Genomic DNA, 17090 nt, shown 5'->3' with positions numbered 1-17090 from the left:
TTTGGACTCTAACTTGTAGAAAAGAGTCTCTGCGCTCTTCGAACAATGCACATTTCACTAATTTTGTGCCAAGCTTTTGGTCTTACAAAGACCTTTGTCCGAGTATCTGATTGTCTCTAATAGTTTTTAAAACAGAATGGGGCTGTTTTTGAGAAGCCAGATAAACAGACTTTCCTTTGAGGCGCTTGACCTCTACATTGCCCTTCACTTGGTGAGTGTGGTCTTGAGAGTTGTGTGTTCAGGAGCTCAGTTCCAGATCCTTTTGTAACACAGTTCGATGTCTGACTCCATGTTTGTAGGTAAACATTATTTTGAAACAGCCCCATGCATAGATGAGACGCTCATCTATGCTTTGGAAGGTTCTTTGTGATAGAATAACTTTATTTTGGCAGTTGGGATCCATTTGTGTTTGAGACCATTAACATTTGGACATTACTTTACTGGTGGTGGGCACTAGTGGTGGAGTCTTTCTTCGGTTTCAAGTTTTGTGAGACTCATTTGAACCAGGACTGAAACCTTGGTGCTAAAGCAATAGGCTATAAACGGAATACTTCACAAGAAAGTAGACTGTTGGAAGCATTGTGAGGGCCAAGGATTTATTGGAACACAGTCACCAGTCTTTGGTGGAAGTCTGCTCGCTGTTGACTTTCGGTCAAAGGTCCTTCTGATGGTGTATCTGGAGACTGTGTTCTTCTTACCGTACCTCGTCAAACGCCTCCATCTCTGTGAGGTCAGATGCGAATCAGACCCCATCAGTCAACATGGCTGAACACAGAGCAGTTAGTCTAGCAGCCTCTGTGCCTGTCACCAAGGGGAATAAGGTCAGAGTGTCAGTGGTAACACTGTACCATAATAATGCTACTGTATAACTTATAGGCCCTGACGCTTTCCCCGTGAAAAGGTATTCTTTTTCATTTACACAACAGAACTGGAAGGGTAACAGTTATGACACACATGGACTCCTGTTGTGATGGGGAAGCGTCATATGACGGAACACCTGCATTGAGGTGGTATGTGTGAGTACAGACAAGGCATCATCCATGGTGCTACTACTACAGCACTGTTTGACTGTTGGTGCAGTGCACTCATATATGCATCACTGAAGGCCTCCTCTGTTATTAAGAATGAGCTTGGCTCTCTGAGCACATTGTCTGAATACGAATCTAGATAGTTTCTTAATTGGGATGGTTTTTCATCAGATGCTGTCTATCTGCAATGGAAATCCATACAGATATGCTGGCAGGGGCAAACCTAGAGTTTTTTTGTGGTAAATCCGGGAAATACCTTAAGATTATAACATAGCCAGCCATACATCCATAGATGTAAATGTACTCAGCAGGTTGTCACCAACATCTTGTGTTTATACTAGCCTTTGAAGTGCAGGTGTTTATTTTATGTATGTGTTTTGCTGCTTTTTAGCGTTTTTATCGAATGTTGTATTTTTACTGCAATTGTCACGACTTCCGCCGAAGTTGGTGCCTCTCCTTGTTCGTTCGGTGGTCGACGTCACCGGCTTTCTAGCTGCCACTGATCTACGTTTCTTTTTCTATGTTGTTCTGTCTTGATTGTACACACCTGGTTCCCATTAAGTTTCATTTATTCCCTATTTAACCCTCTGGTTCCCACATGGTTTTGTGCATGTTTGTTCTTTGTTTAGTGTTCAAGATTTCTGTGAGCTGGTGTGTTTTTCTTCCCTGCGTGGAAATCATTGTTGTTTTCTTTCGAGTAAAGTACATATTTTACTCAGTTATGTGTCCTGCGCCTGACTCTGTCCGAACCGCTGCACACTGACATTTGACAACAATCTTATGCTTTGTCTACTTGTAGACAGTGGATAGGTTTTTGTAAGTTCATTTCTGAATTGTGTGCTTATTGTTCTTTTTACCTCAGAAAGTCCTCTCTATGCAGAGCAAGATTTCTAGGAACCGATGCAGACGTCAGAGCACTTACTGTGCAGTGCAACACCTGATAGTAATGCACTTAATCTCAGGCTTGCTATCTATGCTGACTGGAATACAAATGTATTGGGCAGATAGGGAGTTGCCAGCAGACAAAAGCCGACGCACATTGTCTAGTGTGTCTGTCCTCGGGCCATCCATAGCCCACCCAAGCGAGCTTAACCTAGTGTGACTAGCACGCACACACATGATCATTTAGATCACTTGTACGTGACATGGTCAAACCTGAGCAGACTGTATGTATGCACACAATTTAACTCAGGGGCACTTGAACGCGTATGACCTCATGCTCATGTTCTCCACCTACATTGAACATCCACTATCTAGTATGATCTGGATTGAAACTGGCCTCTGATAAATGTTTCCTCCTATGTGGATATCATAGGACCTTTCTTTGGAATCTAGATTTTACGGCTGTACTGTAACTGTGCAGACCGAGGGCTCCTTTCGCGTGAATTATAAAGATGAATGTGCAAAACGTAAAATCTGATATTGTTTCCTTATTCAGTGAACGTGCAATTACTGTCTGTGTTTTGAGGCTTTTTGCACTTCCAGCTTGCATTCCTGACGCAGGCTTTTGATTGGACCAAATGCTCAGTCATCCTACTTATAGCAACCAGTCACATGACAAAGCCGTGTTTGTGAGAGGTCATTGGTTGCCACCCAACCAAAGTCTTCCTCACTGGTATGATCCACATAGAAGGGAAAGGGGGATACCTAGTCAGTTGTACAACTGAATGCCTAGAACTGAAATGTGTCTTCCACATTTAACCCAACCCCTCTGAATCAGAGAGGTGCGGGGGGCTGCCGTAATCGACATCCACGTCTTTGGCGCCCGGGGAACAGCAGGTTAACTGCCTTACTCAGGGGCAGAATGATAGAGTTTTACCATGTCAGCTCGTGGATTCGATCCAGCCACCTTTCGGTTACTGGCCCAAACCCCACGCAATGGAATTCATCAAGCATCCCCTAAAGCAGGGTTCCCCAACTAGCAGCCCGTGGGCTGAATTTGGCTCACGGGTGATTTTATTTGGGCCCCCAAGTTTTCTGAGCAAAAACATTTTATTTGTTATTGTTGAACTTAAAAGACTCATAAAAACACCAGCAAATCTGCTCCATAAGATTAGAATTTTGGGAATCTGCCCCAAAGTATTCCCACACATAATAAAGAGATGTGATCGTATACAAATGTAAGCAAGGTTTGAAATGATTGTTTTAGTCAAATATTCTATCTGTTTGGCTTCTTGCGTCCAATTTGCAGTCTACAAATTATTTGTAATTATTTTCTGACCCCCCCCCCCTGACCATCCCCTAAAAAAATCTAGTTGATGATCCATACCCTAAAGAGATGTCTTGAACAACAATGTAGGTTACTTTAAAATGTCAGATCAATGTTTAACACACTTTTGTTTTATTTGTGTGTTCCTTCTCATGCATTCATTTGGTGAATAGGAACTTGTTTTAATATGATGACATGAATAACCGTCATCCACTTATTAACATAATTGTCACTTAAGTCATCTCTATGTTGTGAAATAAGAGTACCCCCATTCACTCAAGGTGAAAGAGTTCGCTTTCAGATTCACCGACGAGGATGAGAACTCTGTAGGCTTTCAGATATGTAACATTTAAAAAAATCCCCCATTTGAAAGACATGTTGACTTTAAGGGGTGAATATTAGTGCTATCAAGCGGTGAATATGACTGGTATCATCTAAATGTAATGCTTGTGTAATTAGTTAATTCGATGCTGTCAGGGAGTTGCCTGATTGGGTAGTTAGTCAGTGGGCGGTCAGGAAACTAGCAATCCCACACTCTCAATTTTACAAGCACGCACGCACACGGAAAGAACAACTAACCCTCTATTTTCACTATAAAATACCTAGCTGCAGGGTGAGACTGTTCGTTTTGATGTGTTATCTTCACATAGGCTCACTATACCATGGTTCATAAGTATCTGTGAAATGCTTTAAAATATCTGGTAAAATTGAATTAAATTGCATTGAATTGAACATCACGTTCCTCCCTCCCTTCCTTAGTGTCCAGGATGGAGCGGATGTCTGAGGAGGCGCTGAGGCTGAACCTGCTCAAGCGGGGTCTGGAGACGTCCGAGGAGCGTGAAGAAGCCCTGGCCAAGCGCCTCAAGATGGAGGGCCACGAGGCTATGGAGCGCCTCAAGATGCTGGCCTTGCTCAAGCGCAAGGACCTGGCCGCGTTGGAAGGGGCGGCGGCGGTGGCTGCCGGGTCCCTGGATGGCAGCAAAGGGGGGCCGGGGGGGAGCCACCACCACCACCACCAGAGTATGCTGGCAGGTGCGGCGGCGGCCTATGAGGAGAAGATGAACGGGAGGCTGGGGGGCCATGGAGGCCCCAGTAAGAATGGCAAGGAGAACATGGTGGACGAACCAGTGGACTTCAGCGCCAGAAGAGGGTAAGAATCATGATTTAAAATGGATGTAGGACAGGTGATTTGTGGGCAATTGCAGATTGAAATGAGTTGTAAGTGTATTTAGTTGGCATGTAAGGCCGATTTTTAAATTTTTTTAAATTTATTTTTTTTTATTTTTTTTTTAAACCAAAACACCTTATACATGTACAATGCATATTGTTGTAACCTGTTTAGTATTGTGTTACTCGGTGTAGCTCTATGTAGTGGAGGCAATGCAGTGTAGCTCCATGTAGTGCTAAACAGAGTACACCATTCATCCTCTGTTAGTCATCATTCGTCGCTGATCCCGCTCTCTCCCACCTCCAGCGACGTGGACCGTGAGCGACACACCCCGTCCCCGGACGTGATCATCCTGTCGGACAACGAGGCATCCAGTCCCAGAGGAACGCCCCACCCCGAGGAGAGGCTGCACCAGGCCAACCTGGAGATCTTCAAGGTACGTTGTCACCACTTAGCCTGGGTGGTCTAGCGGTTAGAGCCGCTGACCCCGGCACTCAAGTAGACAAAGAGTCTGTGTGGGTTCAAATCTGACCCACTGCCCTTCATACTCACACTCCTCCAACCTTTCCTGTCAGTCCTGTCAGCCCTTCACTGTCCTATCCATAAACGTGTGAGTGTGTAACGTATGTGTTCTAGGGGAAGAATGGCGACGAGCGACAGCAGATGATCAAGGCTCTGAGGGAAGAGCTGCGTCTGGAGGAGGCCCGTCTGGTGCTGCTCAAGAAGCTTCGGCAGAGCCAGATACAGAAGGAGAACGTTGTGCAGAAGGTTAGTATCAGCGTTGACACCAATACAATTCCATATTTCATTTTTATTTCAGAAAGTAGAATGAAATATCGTTATAGAAAATGGCAAATGAGACCCAGCACCCTAGTATGTGACAATATACTGGTGTTTTGAATTCCTTAGCCAACTGCCTCACTTTACATTGGATAATCAACTGCTAACAAAAATTAAAAAGGGCATCAAATATTCTAATGGCTACTGTATTTCACAAAATACAGGCTAATGCCACTCTTGGTTGAATGTATAGCCACCTAAACAGCCTGATACTAGTACAACCTCTACTCACAGTGTAAATGTGAATGGCCCCGCAGGTAGCAGTGTTACCTAAGGCCCCTATTTGAGGTAGTAGTGAAACTGTGCTGACACACAGACTAAACATCTCAATGTCAGAGCAGGAGTAAACATAGCATAGATCTGTTATAGGGTATCAGTGACGTTATTGTGTGCGGTTTGTGTCTCTTTCAAACAGAGACACAAACCGCACACAATAACGTGTGTGTCACATTCTTCTGCCAGATCTGACCTTACTATTTATATGTTGTATCATAACTTATAATATATTGCAGCAATTTATTTATAATCTTTATAATGTTCTCTATTGTATTTTATTGTTTTTATTTAATTCAAACTATTCTATTCCAACCAATCCAGGTACCTGTGGTCCAGAATAGCCCCTCTTCGGTGCAGCCGTCCCCCATCCACAGTTCACAGGGGATGGGAAAGCTGCCGGTGCGCCCTGGCATGCACACCCCGGAGCCCCAGAACCTCCGCACTGCACAGGTGTGTGTGTGTCTGTCTGTCCTTTGTTTATTGCAGTGATTTAGGCAGTAGCCTGACTGGAACACAACCTATACCCCTGGTCTGAGTCAAACCTGCAATCCACAGCTCCAAAAGCATTATCGCTCCTTCAGTTGGAACTTCTTGTAATGCATTACATAGGCAAATCTATTTCACTACTCTGTGGATCATGTTTGTGTTTTGAAAAGCATATGGTTCCTGGTTAGGTTGATATCTTACATCTATATATGGAAGACAGTGCTTTGAGCCCTGATCCCTTGAATTGGACTGGGTTGGTCAGGTCAGCTGTTTATGTAAGCAGTTCACATTGACTGTCTGAACTGTGAAGATAAGGCCACGTAAGTATATATTGCCCTCTAGTGACAACAAACGGTACAACACATATCCATTACATTCGTGGCTGACTGGCTCCCTATATTTCAATGGCACACTCAGTGTAGCAAATGTGGATTCCTGGTCAATTCATTTGTGGAATTAATTCAAATGTATCCACATTTTAATTGTTACCCTCTCATGGTTCTCCCCATTTTATTAACCCTCTCTTCTCTCTATCACTTTCTCACCTTTTTCTGTCCCTCTTCATCCATCCCTGCTGGACATCCCTTCTCTTGATTTTCTCTAACCTTTCCTCTCCTCCCCCCACAGGGTCACACAGTCATCAGGTCGGGGGCCAACGCCTCCCTGCCCCCGATGATGATGTCACAGAGGGTCATCGCCCCCAACCCGTCCCATCTGCAAGGCCAGAGAATTCCCTCCAAGTCTGGCATGAGCCGCTCCAGCACGGGCAGCATGAGCAACGTCAGCTACCAGCAGGTATGGTGCCAACCCTCTGCACTCCACGTTTCAGCGAACTCCGGTTGCATTCCGACTCTCTACCCTTCACCCATGAGTATCCACTCAGTCACTCCCCCTCCTGCATTTAAAAGCATTGGATCAGTGCAAGCATGGCTGGAGGAAGTTCCCACCATATTCCTTGTACCACTACATTCATTGAGCATGTATAAAAGTCATAAAGACCACCCAGACGACCATTCTGTGTGAATAATAGCAATCACTTCAACTTGTCTCACTGTCTTTCCGCTGTGCCCCTTTTCCCTTGTGCGTTGAACGCACCACAGGCCACTAGCCAGCAGGTGACGGCGTCTCAGCGTTCGGGCTCCTCTGCAATCTACATGAACTTGGCCCACATGCAGGCGGCGGCTGGTGGCGTGGCCGGTGTGGGGATGGGCAGCAGCGGGATGGGTGCTGTCAGTCCTTCCACCATGTCGAGCGGCACAGGTGGCGGCGGCAGCTCCGGCGTGAGTTCCCTGGCGGACCAGGCCAGCAGCCAGGCGGCAGCCAAGCTGGCCTTGCGCAAACAGCTGGAGAAGACCCTGCTGGAGATCCCGCCTCCCAAGCCACCAGCCCCACTCCTGCACTTCCTGCCGTCGGCGGCCAACAGCGAGTTCATCTACATGGTGGGCCTGGAGGAGGTGGTGCAGAGCGTCATCGACAGCCAGGGTGAGCCACTGGACAGGCACCGCTCCAAATCTCACTGCATCCCAAATAACTACTCATTAAATGATCAAGGTTATTGATTCTGCGCCTGAATGTGCTTGAAGTAACTGTCCAGTGAAAATCTAACATTTAATATTCTGTTAACTTATACCCAAATAATGATGTTAACATGTCCTATACTCATATTTGTGGCAAAAGTATAAATTGATGAAAAAAACCACTTAAACCCCAACTCAAACTTGTATCTCAAATAGACTGTTTAAAAGATGCTTGCTTTTTCCTCATAGAGGATGATGTCATCCTCATGATGATGAGCTGGTTAATCACCGGTCTACTCGCATGCATATTTGTAATGACCGGTATACGCCCACACCATTCAAACACATAAAAGCTGCTTTTTAACATACTTAATTAAACAAATTTGGAAGGAAACTATTTTGCTCATATTGTAATTAATTATAGGTAATATTTCATAGAAATCTGGAAACACTGGACAGTAACTTTAAACTGGCCCCCTCAAGTTCATTTAAGAATCAAAACCTGTAATAACTGCCTCTTTCCTGCCTCTCATCAGGTAAGCTGCGGGGGGCGCTGTCACGCATGGAGCCCTTCTTCTGCGCCCAGTGCAGGATCGACTTCACCCCACACTGGAAGCAGGAGAAAGGCGGGCGTATCCTCTGCGAGCAGTGCATGACGTCCAATCAGAAGAAGGCCCTGAAGGCGGAGCACACCAATAGGCTGAAGAACGCATTCGTCAAGGCCCTGCAGCAGGAGCAGGTCAGCTGTTTAATAAAGCATGGATTAAAGAGAGACACAACAGGCTTTATAGCAGGGTTAGGTCAAATATACTAGTATGCAGGAATGTTACAAACTACGTGTGTTTTAATGATAAGTACGTTTTGTGGCTGACCTCTTTTGACAGCTGTCAGAGGGTGAGACCTTATTATGTTCTAGTACCCTGAGCTGTCGGCGTGAACCAATTGACTTTTTCCACTTGACCACTGACATGCTCTGACTGTTGAAAGCTTTTTTACAGAACTGTGTGCAGCTGTCCTTTTGTACTTGAATTTCTTGTCTGTTTCTCTCCCTGTCCCAACCTTTTCTTCCCATCTGTTGTTGTTCATTGTCTCAACCTTTCTCTCTCTCTCTCTCTCTCTCTCGCTCTCCTCATGTTCAACAGGAGATTGAGCAAAGGCTGCAGCAGCAGGCGGCCCTCTCCCCCAGCACGGCTCCGACTGTTCCCAAGGCCGAGACCATGATCCGACATCACGCCCTGCGTCAGGTAACGGGCCTACACTAACAAACCTTAAAGTGACAAACCTTCATTTGTTGGTTGTTGTCAGACCTCAAAAGTAGTCCATTTTTTTTTTTATATTGAAATTAGTCTTTGGCCCACCCCAATCTGTTGCGTATATGCCTCAATCAACCATCTATAGGCCCCATTTAAATCTGGGGTGTAGTCCGTAGTTTGCAGCGTTTGTAGACTGTACTCTGGCACAGTATCATTACCAAAACCATTTTGGTTGGACCGACATATTTGGAGGTCACTGATTTCCTCCACCTCTCTCTCACCCTCTGCTCCCTCAGGCTCCCCAGCCTCAGGCCTCCATGCAGCGGGGTCTCTCCAGCTCGGCGAGGGGCGTCCTCTCCAACTTCGCCCAGGCCTCCCAGCTCTCCGTGGCCAGCGGCCTGCTGGGGATGACGGGGAAGCAGCGCTGCGGAGGAGGAGGAGGAGGCGGCGGAGCTAGTGGCGGCGGTGGCAGCAGTCGGATCCAGCATGATGGCCGTCGCCAGATCTACAACATCCCCGGTGGGTTTTTGAGAACCCCTTATGGTAACACTTCACTTAGGCCTAAAAGCCTGCAGATATAATGCTATTATGTTAGAAGTCTGGTCCCTTGTGCATATACAGTGCATTCGGAAAGTATTCTGGCCCTTGACTTTTTCCAAGTTTTGTTACATTACAGCCTTATTCTAAAATTAATTTTAAAAATGTGTCCGTCAATCTACACACAATACCCCATAATGACAGGTTTTTAGACATTTTTGATCATTTATAAAAAAAATCACATTTTAAATAAGTATTCAGACCCTTTACTCAGTACTTTGTTGAAGCATCTTTGGCAGCGATTACAGCCTCCAGTCTTCTTGACTGGAGGCTGAGAGTTTCTCCCGTTCTTCTCTGCAGATCCTCTTAAGCTCTGTCAGGTTGGATGGGGAGCGTCGCTGCACAGCAATTTTAAGGTCTCTCCAGAGATGTTTGATCGGGTTCAAGTCCGGGCTCTGGCTGGGCCACTCAAGGACATTCCGAGACTTGTCCTGAAGCTACTCCTGCATTGTCTTGGCTGTCTCTCTGTACTTTGCTCAGTTCATTTTCCCTCGATCCTGACAAGTCTCCCAGTCCCTGCCGCTGAAAAACATCCCTACAGCATGATGCTGCCACCACTATGCTTTACCGTAGGGATGGTGCCAGGTTTCCTCCAGATGTGACGCTTGGCATTCAGGCCAAAGAGTTCAATCTTGCTTTCATCAGACCAGAGAATCTTGTTTCTCATGGTCTGAGAGTCCTTTAGGTTCTCCAAGCAGGCTGTCATGTGCCTTTTACTGAGGAGTGGCTTCCGTTGTCCTTCTGGAAGGTTATCTCATTACCACAGAGGAACTCTGGAGCTTTGTCAGTGACCACTGGGTTCTTGGTCATGAAACTGACCAAGGCCCTTCTCCCCCGATTGCTGTTTGGCCTGGAGGCCAGCTCTAGGAACAGTCTTGGTGGTTCCAAACTTCTTCCATTTAAGAATGATGTTGGCCACTGCTTCTTGGGGACCTTCAATGCTGCAGAACTGTTTTGGTACCCTTCCTCAGATCTGTGCCTTGGTTCCAAACTTCTTCCATTTAAGAATGATGTTGGCCACTGCTTCTTGGGGACCTTCAATGCTGCAGAACTGTTTTGGTACCCTTCCTCAGATCTGTGCCTTGACACAATCCTGTCTCGGAGCTCTACGGACAATTCCTTCGACCTCATGGCTTGGTTTTTGCTCTGATGTGCACTGTCAACTGTGGTACCTTATATAGACAGGTATGTGCCTTTCCAAATCATTTCCAATGCATTGAATTTACCACAGATGGACTCCAAGTTGTAGAAACAACTCAAGGATGATCAATGGAAACAGGATGCACCTGAGCTCAATTTCGAGTCTCCTAGCAAATGGTCTGAATTTCGCTTTGTCATTATGGGGTAATGTGTGTAGATTAATGAGGAAATGTTTTTATTTAATCCATCCATTTTAAAATAAGGCTGTAACATAACAAAATGTTGAAAAAGTCTGAATTCTTTCCGAATGGACTGTATATAATTGGTCCCGTGTGGCTTGGTGCTTGCAAATGTCTGTGTTGTGGGTTTGATTCCCACGGGGGACCAGTATGAAAAGTACAAATGTTTTCACTCACTTCTATAAGTCTCTCTGGATAAGAGCGTCTGCTAAATGACGTAAATGTAAATGTGTTATTATATTAAGTTATGTTTCTCTATGTAGCAAATGTGAAACATTTAAAACTGCTTCCAAATGGCTTTTTAATTTAGTCACGATCATGAGATAATTATGATAATATGGGGGTAATATGTGCTTATGACAAGTCTTAAAATGTAATATAACAGCATTATAATGCATTATACCTGAAGGTGTTGCCCAAATGGTTAGCATTCAAAGAAAGAGTATGAGTGAGACACGATGGGCTTTACACATTTTTCCAAAGATGGCCATACAGAGAGCATACATAAAATAATTATTGCAATAAAACTTGTCATACCTATCATTGTCTAACAAACATCTAATCTCAGGTCAGGTGGACAGCAGGGTTGGGGTTAATTATACAATTTACATTCTATATAATTAAATTCCCTCTCCCTGTACATTTGATTTCATTCAATTAAAATTCCAGTCAGTTTTTGAATTCAGAGGGAATTCAAACCCTCTCAATTCCAATGTTAGGTTATTCAAAAAACAATAATTCCACAAATTCCAATTAAATTCCCTCAGGCTGATCATGTCACTGTTCAGACAGCCTAGCTATACTGGACATATAGAAATCCAAGTTGAAATAATTTGTAAAGAAATCCTGCAGTCAATTTCTTGTATTAAGTGCATTAACTGTGAAATGTACAAATATATTAAATTCAATTCCAAATATTTGTTTTACAATTTCAATTGAATTAAAATGTACACAGTCAAATTCCATAATTTGAAGATTGTTGAAATTGTAATTGAATTCAACGTAAATTAATTTAAGTTTTACATTGGCGTTTCAAATGAAATTGGAATTGACCCGATCCATGGTGGACCAAACAGACACAGCAGACTCTGGAACATTTGTTAATGTTTTAAAATGTTTTATTATTAAATGTGTCCCTCTTTCTTCCTCTCTCTCTTTTTCTTCTGTGTTTTTTCTTGTCCTTTTAACTTCCCTTTCCTTGTTCATTCTCTCAACCTCTTGTTTGAACTCTCTCGGTCTCTTTCTCTCCTTCTCTATTATTCTTGATCTCTCTCTCTCTCTCTCTCTCTTGCTCTCTCTTGCTTTCTCCTTCTCTCTCAGGGTTGAACATTGCCTACCTGAACCAAGGAGGGGTTGGGGCCAACAAAGGCTCCAGCTTAGCAGACCGCCAGAGGGAGTACCTGTTGGACATGATCCCGCCACGCTCCATATCACAGTCCATCAACGGACAGAAATGAACCCCCCTTGTCCCCACCCTCCCAATCCCCACCCCAAGGGCCACCTTCCACACCCCCCCCGCCACCATGCCCTCACACCTCCCCCACCCCATTGCATGCAGTGCCTGTCCGTGTGCCTACCTAAACTAACCCATGAGAAACGACACAATCAGCCTGAGAAACGACACAATCAGCCAGACAAAAGACAACCAAACTGTCAGTGCATCTTCTCGACTTTCTTACTATAGCAAAATTATTTCGAAGACTCAAATAATTTGTACTACTATTATTGCTGTTGTTACTACTATTATTATTATGATTATTGTTACCGCTTCAGTTACTATTGCTCTTATTAAGCTTTTCTATTGTTATGCTACGTAGAGCGCCTCACTTTCAATTCATACCCTTACTTTTATTTATTTTGGGGGGAGGTAGGGGGTACTGTTGCAGGGTTGCTTTAGGATATTTGTTTTTCTTTTCACATATAATTTTATTTTAGTTACTCCCCTGCTACACTCCATATGTACGGTTCTTTAATTTAAGATTTTTAAAGCAGCAAAAGAAATGGGCATACCGCTATGTAAGAGATAGCTCATGCGTAATGAACCGGATCCACCTGGACACTGGTCCAATGACTGACTGCCCTTCTTTGAGTGGACCAGCAAAGATAATGGATCATAACCAGAAAGCACTATTAATATTTTTGTTTGACACAGTATTAATGGGAGCAAGAACGAGGACAGGATCCACAAAGTGCACACTAATGTGTGGATAAATAGATAAACAAATCAATGAAATAAGCACAGGAAAGTCCACCGGTGTTTGCGGTGAGAGAAAAAAAATACATGCCGTGACACCAGTTGAGTCCATGGCCTGCAGAGAGGAGGAGCGTGGCAGCCATTTTGGAGTCTGTCGTATCGTCCCATCTCGGTGCTCGGCACTGGCCTGAAAATGGGGTCATGAAAGCTGCACCCAAGATCCCTCATTGCCCCTCAATGCCTCAAGTCCAGAGACTTCAACCCTTTCTAAACCCAACTTCCTTGTGGTACCGTGAGGGAAACGGTGAGGACTCGAGCTGGAGGTGGCGGTGGCACGTTTTTAGTTTTCTTGTTGTTGTAGGGTTTCTTGATTGTCGTTTTTCGTTTTTTTTTGCGGCGTCTCTAGAAAAGGCTGTGTATCTCAGAGGTACTTGCCCCAGGAGACGATAATTATCAAAAAATTGTGAACAGATTGAAACTATTCAAATATCTATATGGATTATGTATCGATGACAAGCTTGAGAGAAAGGAGACTGATATGGATTTATCTTTAAAATGGGAGAGACGTGGATCAATCATCGTGTTCAGGCAATGCACACGAGATGCCTCATTCTCGAGGAGCACTTTTCTTATTATGAATAAAATAAATAAATAAAACGTTTTAAAAAGAGAATAAGAATGTTACAATTCACAGGTCCCCCAAGGTGCGGATGTCATCTGATTTGTCTACAAGAGAGTCGGGAGAGAGACCATTGTCCAGAGTGTTCATGTGGACTGTATCAGATGACTTTCAATTGGTTAACCCTCTTACTTTTTCAATGATTTGAACAAGTTCGTTAACGCTGGCAGTGACGAGTGATTTTTGTCCATTTTTGCCCCCCATTGACCTTTGGGACGTCGGTCATATGAGCATGGTCTCACACGCTTGTCAACACTTACCACTGCCAAGTACATTTCACCAGCAGCACTTTCTGTGTTTGTTTGTTTTTCGGTTTGGTTTTGAAGTCCCCTAGACTCGCTAAGCCAAGTTTGCTACAGGTCATAAAATACATTTAAAGCAGTGTTCAGTCAATGTGCAGTATTTCTCAGAGAGAGGCGGATCTTCAATGAATTTGGGGTTTGTCTGGCTGGCATAGGAACTAAGTATTTACATGTGCGTCCATGTAGAAGCTATAGGGGGTTTATGGCTAGTGTTGGGAAGATCAGACAGGACTTTTAGTTTGTGCTAGGTTCAACGTCACAGGTTTCCGTCTTTATTTCAGGCTTTTAGAGGATTGTTGAATTATTTACTGCTGTAACTGCTATAAACCATATTTTCAATTTTACCTCTCACTGTATCAGGAATTTAGGTCAACCGTTGAATGACGTAGAAAATGTGCATCTGTAGGCCAATGGCTCAACAGCGTATTATGTCAGTATCTGGTCAAGTAGGTTGTAGAATCAGGGGTTAGGGTACATCACCATCCTGATGGCCATGGAAGACTTAAGTAAAGCCAAAGGACCATGGAAAGATCCATGGCAACACTGCAATAATATTGGCACTTAAAAATGTCTCACCTGTATTGTTCACTGGCCTCAAAGAGTTGTGGAGTTTGGGGTTTGTCATCCTCTTACACACTGACAACCTGTAAGGTTTGGCTGAGAGATTAGGGCATTACAAACACTGTTCGAGTGGAAGCTTTGAGGTGCTGAACCAATCAAGATTGATTCTTTGAAATGGAGTAATCAACTGATTTAGATCAATCTCATGATAGGTAACGCTCTACTATCATTAGGTGTGCACAGTTTAGCAGGCCTGACATGACAGAGGCTTACGTTAAATTGGATGCGAGCTCTGCCCACTAGATACAGATTTTGTGTATCAAGTCAAGTGCACTCATGCAGTGGCCTATGAAATCTCAAGTCCCCTTTCCTAGTTCTCGTAAGTTATTTATACAGAACACACACCAAGTTATTTATGAAACTACCTTTTGGTTTGATTGGCAGGTGCAATATGTAGATGTGAATGGAAGTTTACATTCAGAAGAGATTTGTTTTTGTTGCTTATACAATTGTCAATCAATTCCCTCTTTTGTGGTTGGTTAGAATAGGATGTCATGACCTTTTTATATCGGGGAACATTTTCGTTCCCATCCCCTCATATGTTTGATTCGGCTGTCTCGTTTTTCTATGTCCTTTTGCTATGAAGCTGGATTTGTATATTGAAGCTCCTTTCTCTCTCTTGTTCTCTCTTGCAGACTGATAGACGCATCCATACACCTTTTGTAATTTCAACCACAATCTTTTTTTGAAATGTCAAATGTTTTAGGGTTTTTAAATGTCCTATTTCTGATGTCTCAATTAAGTATTTTTGTTTTGTTCTATGTTTTAAAGAAAAAAAATCCAATTTAATCAAACATTTTATTGACAAATAAAAATTACATGATATTTGCTATGTCAGAACTAATGACTTATTGTACATAAGCTTTTTTTTCTCACTTCGATAAAAAAATTAAATGGTATATTGTGTAGAAAAGCAAACAAAAAGCCATGAATATAGTGAAGCTTGTCATTTTGTTTTGTGATCACTGTGTATTATTGTGTAACAAATGTGCAAAATGTATGGGATTGTTATTCTTCCTTCTTTTAGACAAATTTTTTCCCCGAATGTATGTTTTATTTTTATTTTTTATTTTTTGGGGGGGGGTTAAAAAAAAGTTGTGTTTGCCGGAAAAGTGATCATTGTTCTGATGGAGTTTGAATCCATTCCACAGGCTTCGAGCTTGAAGAATGTCAGGTTTGTTGTATGTATGTTCTATTAGAAGCTCAACACTGTTCAGTGTATTTATTACTTTGGATAAACCCATGCAGACTTCATTTGTGAGGACGTGGCATGATCAAACCACTGACAGACAGTATTACCCCGGAGGAGTCATCAAATCCACAGATCTCACTCAGAAACAGCTCTGTGTTTTGTTGATTTCAATTTCTGTACTGAACTACGGGGCTAACCATGTCTGAAATGACAGGTATAGAAATTACATTTCCCTTTCTTTCTCCCATATGAAAATATGCTCATGTGTTCCATTGGAAAATATAAATTGAATAAAAAAAGTTAAATGTTTTATTTGTTTTTACCTTTTTAAAATCTAGTGTACTAGGAGCTGTTGGTGATGAGAGAAATCTTGCCTGTATCGCCTTTGTTCTGGTCAGCATTTGTTTTGGGGGAATTATCATGTAGTTTCAAACTGACAATATTCAAACTGACTCCCATATAAGTGAGTTCAAGAATCGGGTTATGTCTAAAACATTCTAAGGCAGATAAAACTGCCCATCAAGACAGTGTTGTAGTTATGGGGTGTACTAATTGTGATGTTATTCTTATGGAGGATTGATCACATTTCCTGGCTAAACAAATGTATTATGTTATTTTATTGGTATCCTTCAATGTACTCTTGGCATATTAGTTATTGTTGGAAATACAGGGAACTTTTTGAAGGGGGGGTGTATTCATTGCAAATAATTTTCTACATTTGACGTGAATATGCTGAAGTTTTTCTTTTATACATATAAAATGAACCTCAGTTTAAACATTGCATAATGTTGATGTTGTAAATTACATTGGTGAGAAAAAATATATAATGGAGTCATTATCAATCTGTATCAACTGAATGGACATCTGGGGAATGGGTGAAAAGAGAGTTCATTTTTATCCTAGAAAATAAATCCCTTTTTTGTTTGTTTTATTTCAAATATAAATCCTGACCTTTTGCACATACTTGATATTTAACTGTCTTCAAAGAAAAATTAAAAGAAAAAAATATTAATGCTGTTTGAATACTGCCAGTTGATTAATAACGATTATGCATTGACTGAAAAAATAAGCTAATTTTGGAGGAAATAACTTTGTAATATTTATCTCTTGCAAGCTATGTTTAATAAAGGATGGAACGATTTACTTCTGGATTTTATGACTTGTGTTCTACAAAAACATTGTTTTCCTGTGAAGTCTATAGGGGTAGATGTGTGAAGTAATAATTTGGCATTTACATGCCATTTAAGAGGCTAACCTTTTCAGCAACACAAGCACAAAGCTTACATGCAAATATAAAATACACTCCAAACTAAACACAACATACCTGATTAAGAGTTGAGTTAAATGCG

The 17090-nt window shown here is 42.7% G+C and overlaps 1 protein-coding gene across 4 annotated transcripts in view; it reads left to right on the top strand.

The window, feature by feature from the left end:
* Positions 1 to 16884, top strand: part of LOC106570198 (transcriptional repressor p66-beta) — a 49640-nt gene extending 32756 nt beyond the window's left edge. Inside the window, exons 2-11 of one of the 4 annotated variants that reach the window (XM_014142270.2) lie at positions 3997 to 4387; positions 4673 to 4841; positions 5042 to 5173; positions 5843 to 5971; positions 6635 to 6802; positions 7108 to 7489; positions 8061 to 8263; positions 8667 to 8768; positions 9074 to 9320; positions 12074 to 16884. In XM_014142270.2, the coding sequence (XP_013997745.1) occupies positions 4005 to 4387; positions 4673 to 4841; positions 5042 to 5173; positions 5843 to 5971; positions 6635 to 6802; positions 7108 to 7489; positions 8061 to 8263; positions 8667 to 8768; positions 9074 to 9320; positions 12074 to 12210 (2052 nt within the window). In that variant the 5' untranslated portion in view covers positions 3997 to 4004 and the 3' untranslated portion in view covers positions 12211 to 16884. The remainder of the gene's footprint in view (positions 1 to 3996; positions 4388 to 4672; positions 4842 to 5041; positions 5174 to 5842; positions 5972 to 6634; positions 6803 to 7107; positions 7490 to 8060; positions 8264 to 8666; positions 8769 to 9073; positions 9321 to 12073) is intronic. The other 3 variants (XM_014142272.2, XM_014142273.2, XM_014142275.2) reach the window with 3 other exon arrangements.
* The last annotated feature ends 206 nt before the right edge of the window (positions 16885 to 17090 follow it).

The sequence above is a fragment of the Salmo salar genome, chromosome ssa14 (assembly GCF_905237065.1).
Source record: "Salmo salar chromosome ssa14, Ssal_v3.1, whole genome shotgun sequence".
NCBI lineage: Eukaryota > Metazoa > Chordata > Actinopteri > Salmoniformes > Salmonidae > Salmo > Salmo salar.
This window is presented reverse-complemented; position numbering and strand designations above follow the sequence as displayed.